Source organism: Ascidia mentula, chromosome 3 (assembly GCF_947561715.1).
Source record: "Ascidia mentula chromosome 3, kaAscMent1.1, whole genome shotgun sequence".
Taxonomy (NCBI): domain Eukaryota; kingdom Metazoa; phylum Chordata; class Ascidiacea; order Phlebobranchia; family Ascidiidae; genus Ascidia; species Ascidia mentula.
This window is the reverse complement of record NC_138568.1, coordinates 15,423,553-15,439,736: the sequence shown is the minus strand read 5'-3', so window position 1 is coordinate 15,439,736 and position 16,184 is coordinate 15,423,553. Positions and strand designations below refer to the sequence as shown.

General features: G+C 37.7%; 1 protein-coding gene and 1 pseudogene across 1 annotated transcript; both read right to left on the bottom strand.

The window, feature by feature from the left end:
- Nucleotides 1-1,783: 1,783 nt before the first annotated feature.
- On the bottom strand, nt 1,784-7,814 carry LOC145895734 (uncharacterized; annotated as a pseudogene).
- A 2,106-nt stretch (nt 7,815-9,920) lies between these two features.
- LOC145895733 (short transient receptor potential channel 4-like) lies at nt 9,921-14,940 on the bottom strand. Its single transcript, XM_082984519.1, has 11 exons — nt 13,590-14,940; nt 13,306-13,354; nt 13,037-13,244; nt 12,648-12,863; nt 12,394-12,495; nt 12,146-12,289; nt 11,855-12,085; nt 11,643-11,790; nt 11,464-11,577; nt 11,236-11,404; nt 9,921-10,737 (listed from the first exon to the last, which is right to left on the bottom strand). The coding sequence occupies exons 1-11, from the start codon at nt 14,938-14,940 to the stop codon at nt 9,921-9,923; spliced, it is 3,549 nt and encodes a 1,182-aa protein (XP_082840645.1).
- Nucleotides 14,941-16,184: the final 1,244 nt, after the last annotated feature.

The window sequence follows — 16,184 nt, the reverse complement described above, 5'->3', positions numbered from 1 at the left end:
CGACGTATTTCTATTCTAATGTTGCTATTCGCGTGTTAAATTTCTCAGTTTTTGTTTCGTGCAATCCCATTATCGAGCATAAATCCCAACGACAATACGCGATCTCAAGCAGAGGGTTTGACACAATTAACGTGGGATTCCTGACACGATAACCCGTTGTTTTAGCAGTGCCGATGCCATTTATGCTTTTTATATTCGATTAAGTTCTTTAGTGCAAAATTAAAATTCTGTCAACGTTCCTGTTTCCGATAGGTAAAAGCGTTTACTCGTGCGCGAAGAATTGTTTCTCAAGGTATTTGACCAACTTGCCATGGTAATTAATTTACAACAACCGCACCATTAATTTCTTCCTCCTGCATCATCAATTTCTTTCTCCTGCATCATCAATTTCTACCTCCTGCACCATCAATTTCTTCCGTCTGCATCATCAATTTCTTCCTCCTGCGCCATCAATTTTCTCCTCGTTCACCTTCAATTTCTTCCTTGTATAAGAATTCACAAGTTCAAGAATACACACACTTTTCCCTCTCAACACTGTGTTTATTGATAACTACAACAAGTAGCACAAAATATTTGCAGTTGCAGAAAACAAAACAATTGTCAACATTTTCAAAGTTAAATTTTTATAAACAGCATTAACACTGCAACCAATTACTGACCATAGGAAGTTATTTCAATTAAGGACAGTAACAAGGGTTGTTGGGAATAATATTGAAACAACCACAAATATTTGATGCAACGTCAGCAAAGTGATGAAATTATCACTGCAGAGATTTTAGCGTTACTAAAAGTTTGTATTATCTTGACAACAATAAGCTGCACTTGTTCGTCGATGATAACGCACAAAATGCAAAGGGCGAGGTTTATGTACAAGGCGTGTGAGAGGGGGTTTTGAGGGTTGTTTTTTACTTTTTTCGGTGAATTTTGTAGTTGGCAGAATAAATTTCCCTCTGTCGAGAATTTGTATTCCATGAGTTGGTTGCATGGAATGTTTCCCACATCATAATATCATATTATGATTACAAGTAAACGTTGGTCCAGAGACAAAATGTAGTAAGGAAGTCACTGGAAGCAAGGAGAATCACAGCAACATTGTAATGTCCAAAATGATTCTACCCAAGTTGATGTTAGGCGTTCCCACACTCACACATATTAAGAGTGTCCATGTGTGAACGTGGAAGGCGAGTCTGATCAACTCATCGCGTAACTCATGCTATGGTACATAAAATTATGACTCATAAAATACAACATAAAAGCGTGACTGGGCATTAATAGAGACAAGGAAACAACAAACTAGAGTGCGTTCACAAACCAAATTTCACGTATTTTTATTCTTTAGTTTCGGCAGCGCAGATCTGGCGTCAAAGATGTTACTTTGTCCTACTTTTTCAAATACAGATTTTTTCAAATAAAAATGTCATTGAAAATTTGTGTTCACATTACTTTGCCATCACAAACTAAATAGGATTCTACACATGGAAGGTATGCGTGACGTTAAAAACAAGAGTAGTTTTCAAAAATTCGATCTCGGGAAAAAATACTTTGCACAAATTGAATGCAAGGTTTATTTACGGGTCGGTTTCTGCTTCAACCAAATAAAAGTTTTGTCAGTTAACAACCACAATTTCCTGTTGCCCTTCCTGTGGTTGACGTCCGAAAACGGCACGTAGGCCATTCCGGACTCTATCATAAAGCAGTTTCGGGGCGTTGGAGTAGATGAGGGGATTTAGAGAGCTGTTGATGGGGAGCAGGATCATTCGTTGAACGATTTTTTTTTAATTATTTACAAAACAGTTTCTGTTTCGACCACAAAATAGGTTTTCTCTTTCAAAACCACACTTGTCTTTACTTCTTTCGGTAACGGTGGTCTGTAATATTCACGCAAGCCATCCCTGACTCTATCGTAGAACAGTTTAGGGGCATTGGAGTAAATGAGGGGATTAAGAGAGCTGTTGATGGGGAGCAGAATAATTGCTGACACAGCGTACATTTCTCGAGGTAGAGGGATCCCACCAAAGTTCAAAAATGCCATGACAGATATTGGAACCCAGCACAGAAAATCGGTAAATATTAAACGAAGAATTTTCTTTTGCATGTCTAACATAACAACAAAGTAAATGAAAAAATACGTATTTAAATAGAAATGTTCTTGCCTTTGTTTTGCGTTGCCGCCCTTCCATCTTTAGATCTTTCGTTCACTTGCCTAGCACTGGCGATTGACTTCATGTATATCCAAGAATACGTAACCGCCACAAACATGAAAGCCAAGAAGTTGAGAGTAATGATGGCGATTGAATATCCCCATGCCTTGTCTTGGGATGATACGTAAAGCTTGCTTATGCAAACACTGCTACTACTGTAATATCTGCACAAAGTAATCTTGCACTTAGAAAGTAAATGGTAAAATTTTACTGGTGAAAACTAACCCCAAGTATCTAGAAATCTTAAAATTATCACTGTAATCGTAATCCTCAAGGATATCCATGAAATCCATCCAGGAATGAGCATTTTTTACACGCAAGAGGACACTCTTCTGTACTTGGTTGCCAGTAAGGTTGTGTTGGAAAGTTACAAATTGATCCATGAATTTGATCATGCCTGTATACAAGTCGCAAATGCACTTAAACTGTTTAAACATGAACACTATATATGTATTATAATATCTTACTAGAAAAATCGACTGCGACATTGTCGAAAAACGGATTTTCATTCATCCACGCTTTGGTTTCGAACAAATGTTGAAATTGTGTTAATAGAGGAATGAAAGCAATTACAAACGATAACACCCAGGACAGCAAAATGGTTAGTATGACCGTTTTCAACTTGGGTTTAACGGATGCAACAAAAGGCTGCAATAGAAATAACACATTAACTTATTGGCGCGAAAAGCAATAAAATGCGACCAGCATGACTTTTCGTTTTCTTACCCGGACTGACTGAACTTACATTGGCTTGCCTGGACGAAAGGTTTTACCGATGTGCACGACGAGCTTGTTTGGCACAGTTTAAAAAATCCATAGTCGTGAGTTCAAATTTCATTCTTTCTAGTACTCTTGAATACTCAATTTACTCACGTTTTTCACGGCATACAGTCGGAATATGGTCAAAAGAACCATAGTGAACACCGATGTTTCGCTTGAAAGGAAGACCAATACCCCCATTGTGGTGCAAGTTCCGCTTGATCTCCAAATAAGGTCATTGGCACAATAATTTCCGGAGTATCTGACACCAGCGGCCCCCAGCATGATCAGATAAACTCCCATGAGTAGATCGGAAACCGATAGATTTAAAACGAGCAGATGGTTTGCACGAAATGCTGTTGTTTGTGATTTTGTGGCTACGAAAGTTTTGCTTTCTATTACTATGACAACCTTAAAACCAATGAAATAGCCATGAACGAACTCAAATATAACTGATATCTAACTTAAATTATTTTAAATTACCATATTTCCAAAAATAGCAAGCATCCCCATTATCCACACTATGGCTCGTAGAAGTGGATTTGCAATCAACTCGTATCGTGATGAAAATATGTTTTCGTCAGACATTTTTGTGTTTGTAGGGCACTCGTCTGACCAATCAGAGCAGTCGCCGACTCCATTGAATTTCTGTTGAGAGTAAATGCACTTTGTAGTTTGCAAGAAAAGACAATGTGATGGCATACTTAGCAGTTTCCAATACACGAGAATCTAACGGCGACACAATGCAAAAATTCTTCACGATACAAATTTTTGTTTATAAATATGAGTACGAATTACAAAAATTTTGTTAAGCTGCTGACGTGATTGGCGCAACACATTTTCTATCATGTATCTGGACTTACCTTATCTTTTTTTACATACAGTGGATCTTTGTTTTCGCAATAAAACCATCCATCATTTGTGCAGTTAATTTCATCTCTTTGATCATCGCAGTTGATTTTGAAATCACAAACGTCCGATTTGTTCACAGAGATCTAATATTTAATTTTAAACACATATATTTTCAGAGTGCTACGAAAAATTAAACAAAAACTCTTAATTGGAAAAAGCACCGGTAAAACACATTCTTCTGTATACATATACTTTTTCATTTCATAGGTAATTATGAGCGCGAAATGAAATTCTATGAATTAACAGACAAATACAGATTTGACTAATTTAATACCGATTTAAATGTACTTAAAATTTAAGTGTCGTTAAATGAAAATTATTTCTCAAACAGTTAGAATATTTGAAAAGTACACACGACTTTTAACAACGTGTATTTTTACTTTGGCTCCATTCAATGCTGGACAGTAGAATCTTTTTGAGCAGTTTTTTTCTGGATATTCGTCACTCTCGTCCTTGCAATCGATAAAACCGTCGCAAAGTTTTGATTGAGGTATGTTTAAAAGTCCGTCTTTTGTGTCGCAGTGTTTCCGATGTTTGCAAAGTTCAGGAGATTCATCGTGGTCGAAATATTGACGAGTATTATAATTGTAGACCTGATAATTGCAATCCACCTTTCCATTGCACAATAATTTTTTGTCGAAAATCAACGTCCATCCGTCCTGCACAAACACATCAAGTGCATTGATTTTCTAGGTAATTTTTGTGAGAACGATTATTTACAGATCCAGGTAAGAAGTGTTATTTGATTGTATTTTAAACGAATACTTTTATATGGTAATGTTTATTATCTCATCTTGCTGCCCTTTTTTAGTTATCGGTATTAACTTATAATTTTGTTAATCTTTTTTTATATCAAATACTCTCTACGTGGTGTTTATGTAAGCCTACTACCGAACGTAAGCATCTACCTACTTTTAATTAATTCCGACAAACAGTGTTTTTGCCTATAAACTAATTTTGTTTTCTTTTTTACTTACGGCACACGCCCACTTCCCATCCGTGTAATTGGTTGTTGTTGTTGCTTTTGTTGTAGTTGTTGAACAGTTGATATGCACTCCTTCATCAACACTAAAAAATAGTTGAATTGGTTTCAAAATTATTTATTAATTGGACTTGAAATTGAGCCTAGAGGTGCTTTGTCCTTTCGTAAAAATTATAACGTGACTGTGTTGGATTTTACCCAAAACTGACTGCCAAAAAGTCCGAAAACGGCAATGTCAACCGGCTCCACGACTCAACCAATCAATGTGTTAAACGTCAAAACACTGGGAGGTCAAAATCACACAAACCTTACTGATTTGCAGATATCCAAACGATGTTATAGCTTAAATCAAAAGATTTTGTTGCCTATCAGTTTTAACCAATACCTTTTGCATTGGAAGCATAACCCATTATTGAATGTGTAAGAATTTCGAATGTCCCTGTTATCATACGAAGAGTAAAGTTTTACGCCTCGTTTAAGGGGGATTAATCTATCTTTTTTAATTTTTTGGTAATCGCAGCTGTACAAAAGAACGTTGGCATTGTGTAGCATTTTCTTATGTATACGGGTCCAATTTAACTGAAAACTACTTTTGTAAAATACCTGACATCTTCATTTTCAATGGAATAACACAAATCAGATTTATCATCACAATCAGCAATGCCGTCCCACAGAAACAGTTGCGGAAGATTGCAATTTCTACCATTACGATCACATTTGAATCCATGTCCGTTGTTCCATTTTTGGAAAGCTGGACAGTCATTGCATGGATCTCCATCACAAACAGTCGAACGTTTCCAACAAGTCGAATTCGGACACTGGAAATGTGAGTTGCAAAAATACTCACATGGAGAATTCCCCGTGCATGGTGCAATTTTCCTGCAGACTTCATCTTTTATAGAGCTACAGGAAATGTTGGTACGCCCCATAGTGTTGTAACAGACTCCATCATTTCCAAAACAATCGCAAAGCTGCGTTGGTCTAAACATACACAGAATAATTTTTGCGTCAAATGACAAAAACAAGAAGTTACCCCAAATCGGCTTTATTGTCTTTCTTGCATTGCTGAAAGGATTTTTTAGAGCAATTGCATTCATCACTCATGTCAGGGCAGTCTATGACATCATCACAAACACTTGACCTGGAAATGATCATGGTATCATGTGTGCATTTGAAACACAAACGCTTGTCAAAGAATGAAGAATTACGAATATCTCTGCAACAACGAAATCGTTTATTAGGCACGAAAATTTAATTGAAGAACATTGCAGTTTCAAAAAATACCCGGCATTTCCATTTTCGATAGAGTAACACAAATCAGACTTATCATCGCAATCAGCTATTCCGTCCCATAGAAACATCTGCGGAAGATCACAATTTATGCCATTTCGAACACATTTGAAACCATGCCCGTTATTCCATTTTCGGAAGTCTGGACAGTCATTGCAAGGATCGCCATCACAAACAGTCGAACGTTTCCAACAAGTAGAATTCGGACATTGAAAGTGTGAGGGACAGCCTCCTTCACAAAATACTTCGACAACGCATTGGATTATCCCTTTACAAACTTCCCTTCGTCTGAGAGCGCATACTTTCTTTGTATCTCCCACGTCATACTTGTTGTCGCAACTGCAACAAGAAGCGTTTGCATCGTTTCTAAATTCCTAAACATAAATTGTTTCTCAAACGCCGAAGAAATTGCATCTTTTCTTGTCCGGAGTTCGTAGACCCAATAAAGATTTTGACTGAAGTGGTGACGATCAAATATTTTAAACTCAAATGTTTGCTTTGATTAGCGCTTGGTATGCACAGTTCTGTTGTTATATGTCTTCATTGTTGCGTGCTAATAATAACGCGAAATCAACACAAACTTATGTTTTTTCTCATTTTCTCATATTCGCTAGTAGGTGTGCTTAATAGCTTTTTCTTATGTGCCAATAAATAAGGTGTTGGCCATCAAGTGATAACCAAATTCTGAGATTGTTTTAACTCTTTTTATCGTAACGAACAGCTGGGATCTCACCAGGGAAGAATTATGTATATTGAAATAGTAAATTCGGAAAAAAAGTCTTTGAGACAGCTTGTTTAACCAGATTTTTATATACACTTTTCAAAAATATGTTGATATTTTCGTAAAACTTTTTCACATTATGTATGAACCATTGAAGTTTTCAGGATAGGTGGAAAAGTTAGCCGGTTTCTCATCACTTCCGTCAACGCAATCTACATCACCATCACAAAACCACGAGGCATAAACCTCGTCCCCATTATCGCAAGTGAATTCTGCACAAAACATATTCTAACACGTAATCGATAATAATGAAAGTGTTCTATGTCCACTGGAAACCTAATTCCTAACATGTAGCTGTTAAACCAAAAATCTATTCCCTTAATGATGCCTTTTTTTGCATCCCGCCCCAAGCTTTTTTGTCGAGTTCGTAATTCTTTTTCAGAGAAAAGCTATTTTTGTCTTGTAGTGACCTAATGCATATAATTCCTCAAGAAGCCCAGTTTCTATTCAAGTCGTGGTGACAAGTTTAAAACATGCCATGTGGTTTTAAGTGGCAACAAAAAATAATTCAGGTAACAAAGAGATTAATGCCATTGCCATGGAATGTCAACTAGGACATCTAAACTTTAATTAAAGAACTATGCACCGGTAAGGGGTGGCAGTTTGGCGGACGATATCACAATATTTCTGTGTTCTTTTTGTTGTATGTAAGCTTCCCAGGTGAAAAGCGTAAAATAACACTTATTTTAATATACATTGATTCACAATGAAAATTAACCAATATTTTTGCATTAAAAGTATGCAAAGCGAAATTATTTTGTTAGTGAACAGAAACTATTTGCTATTTGCATTGGCGCTTATTCAATGCACTCAAAACACAACGCTTACTCGGGATAGACTGAGTGGCATCGAGTTTGATGAACGAGAACAAACTTCCAGCGACAACCATCTCGAAGAGATATCTTGTAAAAAAGACACAACCAGTATAAGTCTGATATCAATTATCTTTCCGCCGTAGTCATCGGCATCGTTATCTTTCAGCCGTAGTCACGATGGAAGTTGCAGGTAGCGTTTAGCTTAGGCGTTGAGTTCCTAAGATGAAACTAATTTTAGATGAAGTCTCGACGCATAGCAGACGAAACGTCGTAAAATACAGTACGTTTATGTCAGAAGAGCAGTACATTTTTAATTGCAATATGCCTGGCAGCAACAGGAATTTCACTTTAGTTTATTGTCTGTTTTAAAGCAAATTTCATCAAACATTTTTAGTCGTCCCTTCCAATCAAAATATGTTTATTCTTTAAGGCCTTGTGAATCAAACAGTATGCGTAACAGAGTTAGCATTACATGAGTCTCGTATAGAATTAAATCAGAATAGATTGAATGACCAATCGCTAGATTGCAACGCAGGCAGCCCCGAGGAAACAATTTACGCTATCACATGAACTAGCACTTAACAGTTTACATGGGAAACAGGATTTACTTTATAATTTATCTTGGTAATTATGTGGTCGTTGCATTGTCATTGTGCATTTTTGACGTCGTAAAATCATGATTAGGAAACACTCGATAATTGGCAGATAAAAGAGTTTATGCAAGTATACTATGATTGTGGTTTACCTTGTCCTCATTTCTTCTTTTTTTAGTTCGCCTTAAGCCTTGTTAACCAACCACCGGTTTCTGCATCACACAGGCAGACAAGTTTCCAAAAAGCACTGTTCAACAAAATCCCCACTAAGTTAGCTGGGAAATTTATTCAACTCGTCTCTTTTTTTATTTCTTATGCTGTTAGCACACATTTTTTACTTAAACACTCTCTAAATCAATTCACAGAAAATGGTAAAATATACTAAAGGTATATCCAAAAATAACGGGCACGCAATACAGACTTAATATAATAAAACACCTGCTTACCTAGTAGCAGCTCATTAACATATAATCAAACTATATGCCTACCATATTCAACTCAAAGAGTTACTTTTGATGTGCAGCTGTGCGCACGTGAACAGTTTTTTGCAGAAGTTGCTGACCGTTGTGGGATGTCGCGTGTCAAAAAAGTAATAGCTTTCATACCTGTCAATCATATTGCGACTAACCTTATGATGATGGAAGTACTTGAATGCGGGGAAGGAAGCATGGAAAAAGTTGTCACTCATGTTACAGTTGAGGAGGAAGACTGTTAGCTGAAATTTAAATCTTATGGAGAACGGAGAGACTGACGGTACAAGAGTTTGCCACTGCTAAGTTCACATACATTTTTGGTGTGATGTACAAATTACCTCAAGACACAAATGCCCGACATTGAGAAATGCCCGACATTGAGAAATGCCCGTCTGCATTGAGTGCTTCCGCGTAGTTATTTAAGGTATGTGTTGTCGTTTGTTTTTGCGCTAATTAAATGTTCGTAAAGGCAGTTCTTGGCAGATGTTTTTAATAGTCTTAGGAGTAAGATAAACGGCGCGTGTGTTCTCTTTGCAAACCCGGTCCCTGCAAACCTCACGTTGTTCAGGTAAAATTCTCAATCCGTTTTTCGATTTGATGTATGTGTCCTTTACATAACTAATTTTAAAACCAATCCTAATGAAATTTAGACATACAGGGATGACGTTTATTGACGGTTAACCAATACATCTAGACATAGCTCACCAACAGTCATGACATCATCAATTCACAACTGCGCCAAAGCATCCAACAGACCAACATATCATGGTAAAGTTAAATATTACTGCTTGGAACGACCAAAACTGTTACAAAAGTAAATGAGATAATAGTTTTCTCAGTACAATATAAGGATATTTAACATATAAGCTTAAATGTCACACATGACGGTCACGAATCAAACACACCAGCAAAATTTCAGCAAAATAAACATTAATTTGAAAACATTTCAAAACATGGGTGCAAAGTATCTGGAGTTAAATATTCTGAACAAAAAGGCCAAAGCTAAAATGCTGTTCATCATAATGCTGGTAAAATTTCAAAACATGCTTGGCGAATATTTATGATAAACTTTGCGCTGTCACGTTGAGCGAATGTTGGTGAAATAAACATTCACCTATTTTGCAAGTCCTTTGTTGTATTTATATCTTTCCAGAATAACCTTGATGACGTATTTTCTCGATCCTTGGTGAGCTTCATTTGAATCGTTGTTTACTTTATGTGCTCTCTTGGTTTTAAGGTACTTTCCCCTGATCCATTTGACCAGTTGACGAATGTTCGGAATAATGTTCATTGGTGGAGGAAGAACGTTTTCCCTTCGAATAAATCGAAGCCAAACTGCCGTACGGTGAAGTTTCCATTCCACTTCAGCGTTGGCGCTCGTCTGTTCGTAACTTCGCGACATCATGGCAATCAACATGTTGATCAAAACAATAAGAACAACAACGTGATATACAGTCACAAGCGACCAAGCGAACCCTTCAGTTACGAAGTGTTTACCAGAAAGCGATATAAGAGACAAGTCAAGGTAGCCAAAAATTGTCCAATACAGGGCCCGTAGTGAACTGCCGATATCAGTAAACACAACACTTTTGTTGCAATTCGAAGCAGTAGAATTATTTGCAACACAAAGCAGTTGTCTGCCAGGATTTGTGCCATAATACCAATACAACTCACTGAGACTTAGAGCAAAAGCAACCACGACAAGTGCGAATATGAAAAGGAATTCGAGGATATTGGTTACCATTCTGGCTAATGACAATTGTAGGGGGCCAAGTCTACGAATTGTTCTGATCGAATTAAAAACACGGAGACACACAAAGATATAAGCCCAAGAAAGCAGAGCTTCAGAAATAAGTATAAGTTCGTTTGGTTTCCATTCGTATCTCGGTGTTTTGATTACATTACTGTTGTGTTGAAAAAAATCCACTGCACTGTTTAAAATGAAAGGATTTAAAGATTATTTTGGACAGTCAACTAAATAACTAAAGAGTGTGCAACTTGCTGAATTACACGCCTTATGCGTTCAAAGAAGGGAATAAAATGTATTCGTAATCAACGGTGTCGAAAAACCAACAGCGATTTTCGCAAAGGAATTTAGGTTTAGAACCGAAAATGCACAATCTTGATGCATAGCAGTGGTAGTGAATCTCTTTGGTTTAGGAGAGTCATGAAAGCTAAATATTTTTAATTGTATTTCTGTGACAGGCATATAATATTTTTCAACATTTGTTAATTAACTTCAATCGACCGAAATAATGCTTGCAATTTCTTACCACGATTGTTTACGTTATAGAAAATTGTATAGCATTAAATGGCTGTGTACCAGTAATTATGTCATTGGTTTATATCTTGAATTGAGTGCAATGGTTTGTCATTGCTCTTCCTCCGTCGCGCTTGCTTCTGGGTGGGTAAAATCAAAGCAAACTAACCTCAATATGGCGCTGGTGCTTAGCAATGTAAGTTGTGTGATATCATTTATATTCCACCAGTCTGAGAAGTATTTGGAAGGGCCGTGTATTTTTAATTCAACGAATTCTTGACTCCATTTTCCGATTATCCACAAGAGCATCAACCATTGAACTGGAGTAGGAGGCGATCCTTAAAAAATAATTGTAAAAGCGACAACATGGCGGAACAGGGCAATTTCATCGGCATACCCAGATAATCGTTTTCAACAGATCGTGTTGCAACGTTGATGACCACCAAAACAACAAAGGATAAATCCGATATAAGGTGACAAGCAAATGCCACTGCTGGTTGTTTTATAAGCTCTGTAAAGGATCAAGTATTTTAAAGTATATTGGTTCACATCGGGACTAAAATGGGAACTGCTTACTTCCAATCCAAATATTTGGGACAGTCAAATAAAACAGAGACAGAAAAGGAAAAAGCAATCCGACAAAAAAGTTGATTAAAATCCATTTAATCATATTTCCTTGGTGCATATACCTTGCCCCCTTGTAGTTCATGTAATCGATGCATTGCTGGAAAAAAAGATTTGTAATTACATTGAAAGTGAATAGACGTAGGATGGAATTGATTACAAACCTGTGTGTTGCTATGAGTTACGAAAGTTAATATCCGCATGTCGACCGAACGGTCAAGAATTTGCATCTTTTTAATTGACTTCGCATTATCATTTTGTTCAATTCCATCCTGGCGAATTTCAATGTCGTCGAACTCTTTAACAACTCTTCCTAATCGTTGTATAGGTTTTGATGTGTCCAGGTTTGCGACCTCACATTGAAAAAGGCAGAGCAGGCCATCAGACGAGCGAATCTGTACAAGCATCGTTTTTTTGTTTCGTTTTTTTTTATACGGACCTAAACTGCAGATTACCTCATCTAAAAGAGCGCACATATAACTTTCAACATCACGTTCTAATTCGGCATAAAACTGACTGTGTGCTGGTTCCATTTTGGCATTTTCTCGTATTGTTGTTATCAAATCCATGGAATGTTGGAATGGATCAATACCAAATTTCTATCCAATCCAGCCAAAACAGTAAACGTATGTACGGTATTGTATCGCCAACAAAGTGTACCATAACTTTATATAATGCTTTCTTTTCAATTACTTTATGTTACCTCAGCAAGTACTGTAGTATAGGCTGGGCTTGATTTTGCTTGGCACATTATTTTCCTATCATTTGCTGACTCCCAGAAAACCCCGTCATATGTGCATTTTTCCTGTGTCAAATAATGGATGTAATTTGTAATGTTTTTTTAATAAAAGAAAGGTTAGAAACAATCTTGAAACAGAATTGGGTTTCGCAATGTCGCAACTCATGTAAACTTTACGAATAATCTATTGTGTAGACTGTATGGCACGCAGCTCCTACCTCCAGTTTATATCCATGCTCGATTAATAGTTTTAGAATGTCGTACTTGTTACAATGTGCAGCAAGGACAACCGGACCGAATCCAGGAAAGTAATAATCGCTCGATGGAAGTGTGGGAGTCTGAATACCGCGTTTGTATTCAGATTCTAGAATTAATTCAACGCCTTCCACGAAATCTTGCTTGATGGCATGCAAAAGGGACCACTCCAAATTTACCTATTTTTTGAGACAAAAATATTCTTTGCACCTTTGTACTTTTGTGTTTGTTTTTTTGTTGATAAAACTGCGCTTTTGGAGAGACGTTAAAAGGGTTATGGCGCAGCAGTTCTACATAAATTGTGTGTGTCTGTATGTGTGATCTATGTATGTAACTTATGCCCAATTCAAACCTCCATTTTCAGAAGAAGTTTACAAGCTTTGACTGATCGGTTGTTGATGGCAATTCTTAGGGCTGTCCGCCCTTCTTGATCAGTGTAATTTACATCGGGAATTAGATTCCTTCTAGGCAATAGATAACTAACAATGTTTTCTCCTCGCGTAGTGGTTTCAACATTCAAGCGATATGCTTTCACATCCGCAATGTATTGTTTGCTTATCCTGAAGATGCAAAACTCTTGCAAATTAAAAAGCTATGTTGTGGAATAATGTTGTCACTTACTTTTCCTTTCTAGTTGTTTCATCGTCTTGATCCTTGTTCTCACTAGAAGCTGTACATTCACAAAAATATCGTTTAAAGACACTTGTTGACTCCCAGTGTAAAGGAAAGCACACAGTAAAGGCAAAATATTCTGGGATCGAATCCCGTTGTCATTAAAAACAGAGTAAACGCAGTTAAGTGGTTTAGGTCAAAGCATTAGGCACGCATGCTCTATTTCCCAATCCTATGTTTTTGTGATGGTGATTTTCCAATTAATCAAACAAACAAACCTGAAATGCACGTACCTGGTCTCCCTGGTATTTCGGCTGGATTTGGAGAACTTTCGTACTTGGTGGTCCTTCTAGGGTGTACTGGGGATGGTGGTTGATAAATTTCCACAAAGCTTGAAGAACGTTCGTATTTAGGAAACATTCGCGGTCCTGCTGGTCTTGGTGGTTCATAAATTTCCACAAAGCTTGAAGAACGTTCATATTTAGGAAACATTCGCGGTCCTGCTGGTCTTGGTGGTTCATGAATTTCCACAAAGCTTGAAGAATGTTCGTATTTAGGAAACATTTGCGGTCCTGCTGGTCTTGGTGGTTCATGAATTTCCACAAAGCTTGAAGAACGTTCGTATTTAGGAAACATTTGCGGTCCTGCTGGTCTTGGTGGTTCATTAATTTCTGCAGAGCTTGAAAAACGTACGTTCTTGGGTATCCTTTCGTTTTTTTTCGAGGATAGCGGTATATCATGTTCGTCAGAACTTGGAGGACTTTCGTTCATGGGAGACATTCGTGGTCTTGTTGATCTTAGTAGTTCATAAATTTCGGCAGTACTTGGAAAACTTTCGTTTATGGGTATGCTTTCGGGGTTTTCCGGGGATAGCTGTATAAAATCTTCATCAGGACTTGGAGGACTTTCGTTCTTGGGAGACATTCGTGGTCTTGTTGATCTTGCTGATTCATGAATTTCAGCAGCGCTTGAAAAACGTTCGTTCATGGGTATCCTTTCGGTGTTTTCCTGGGATAGCGGTACAACATCTCCGTCAGGACTTGGAGGTCTTTCATACTTGGGAGGCATTCGCGGCCTTGCTGGTCTTGGCGGTTCATTAATTTCCGCAGAGCTTGAAAAACGTTCGTTCAAGGGTATCCTTTCGAGGTTTTCCTGGGATAGCGGTATATCATATTCGTCAGGAATCGGAGGTCTTTCATACTTGTGAGGCATTCGCGGCCTTGCTGGTCTTGGCGGTTCATTAATTTCCGCAGAGCTTGAAAAACGTTCGTTCAAGGGTATCCTTTCGAGGTTTTCCTGGGATAGCGGTACAAAATCTTCGTCAGGACTTGGAGGTCTTTCATACTTGGGAGGCATTCGCGGCCTTGCTGGTCTTGGCGGTTCATTAATTTCAGCAGAGCTTGAAAAACGTTCGTTCAAGGGTATCCTTTCGAGGTTTTCCTGGGATAGCGGTATATGATATTCGTCAGGAATCGGAGGTCTTTCATACTTGGGAGGCATTCGCAGCCTTGCTGGTCTTGGCGGTTCATTAATTTCCGCAGAGCTTGAAAAACGTTCGTTCAAGGGTATCCTTTCGAGGTTTTCCTGGGATAGCGGTACAAAATCTTCGTCAGGACTTGGAGGTCTTTCATACTTGGGAGGCATTCGCGGCCTTGCTGGTCTTGGCGGTTCAAAGCAAAAAAAAAAAGCAAAAATGAGTCATTTGCTGTACTTAAATGCACAGCACAAACTGTAGATACAAAGTATGTCTCATTCGGTACGTTTGATCGTACCGCAGTCGCACGCAAACTCTAATAACGTGTTTCCTCATGACGTCACAAGAATGTGTTGGATTTGAGAACATTGCGCAAAGCCTGTGAAAAAGTCTTCTCACTATATTTTTGCTTTCTAGTCCGGTTTGCTGGTAAAGAGTTTGAATGCGTGACAAACAAACACCTGCACCAAAATCCAAGAAGAATTATTGACAGAAATCTCGAATACGTCCCATACAGTACGTTAAACACTATCTTCAACAAACCTAAATATAGCTGCAAATGTTCACTAAAGGAAATTGTCTGCACGCAGCAGTTGTGTAAAATAATACCCAATTAAAAGTAAATTATGTGTATTTGTACCACTTAAACAACAGTAGTTTTGTTATGCGTAGCGATATATGAGATCTCTTGACGTTAGTTTCGACAGACATAACATGTTTTCCACACGTTGAATATTGGACATTGCTACACAAACGATTGCAATAAACTACCAATAAACCAGTGGCCCAAAGCAAAAAACAATAACATTCGTGACAACTACAGGATGTTCCACATTCCATAAATTGTTTACAACTGCAAATCCTGGTAAAAGATCGATTGTAGAGAAATCAAACAACAAAGAATGCCAAAAGTTAAGTCTCCACAAATACCAACAACAAAAGTGACGACAAACGAACCACTGAATTATGAATCTGACGTTCTTCTGGTGAAAAACAACAAATATACACCTTTTGTTTGAAAAAGATTGTATTTTCTGACGTTTCGCGTGTACATACGACTAGGCTTCTTCAAAGAATAAAACAAACACAGGAGCGAAGAGAACCCACGGGCAAAGAAATTAAGCGACGAAAAGAACGCCCTTTTTGTTGCCAGTGGGTTCGCTTCGCTACTGTGTTTGTTTTAGAAGCCTAGTCGTACGTACAGGCGAAACGTCAGAAAATACATACTTTTTTGAAAAAAGCTGTATATTTGCAGTTTTTCACCAGAAGAACGTCAGATTCATAATTCATTATGACACCTGGTACTCACAACCCATTTTCAGTTTTTAAACGAACCACTGACAACAACTGGGGTAACAACTACATTTAAAAATTACAACAATAACATCTAAAGTTTCAACAGTGTTAAGGGCAA

Excerpts from the sequence above, each read along its gene's own strand:
- LOC145895733 (XM_082984519.1), bottom strand. The coding sequence starts at position 14,940 with ATGCCTCCCAAGTATGAAAGACCTCCAAGTCCTGACGAAGATTTTGTA. Across the intron at positions 12,864-13,036 it reads AACTTCTTCTGAAAATGGAG|GTAAATTTGGAGTGGTCCCT; the intron begins GTTTGAATTGGG and ends CTCAAAAAATAG. Across the intron at positions 10,738-11,235 it reads AGCACCAGCGCCATATTGAG|TGCAGTGGATTTTTTTCAAC; the intron begins GTTAGTTTGCTT and ends CATTTTAAACAG.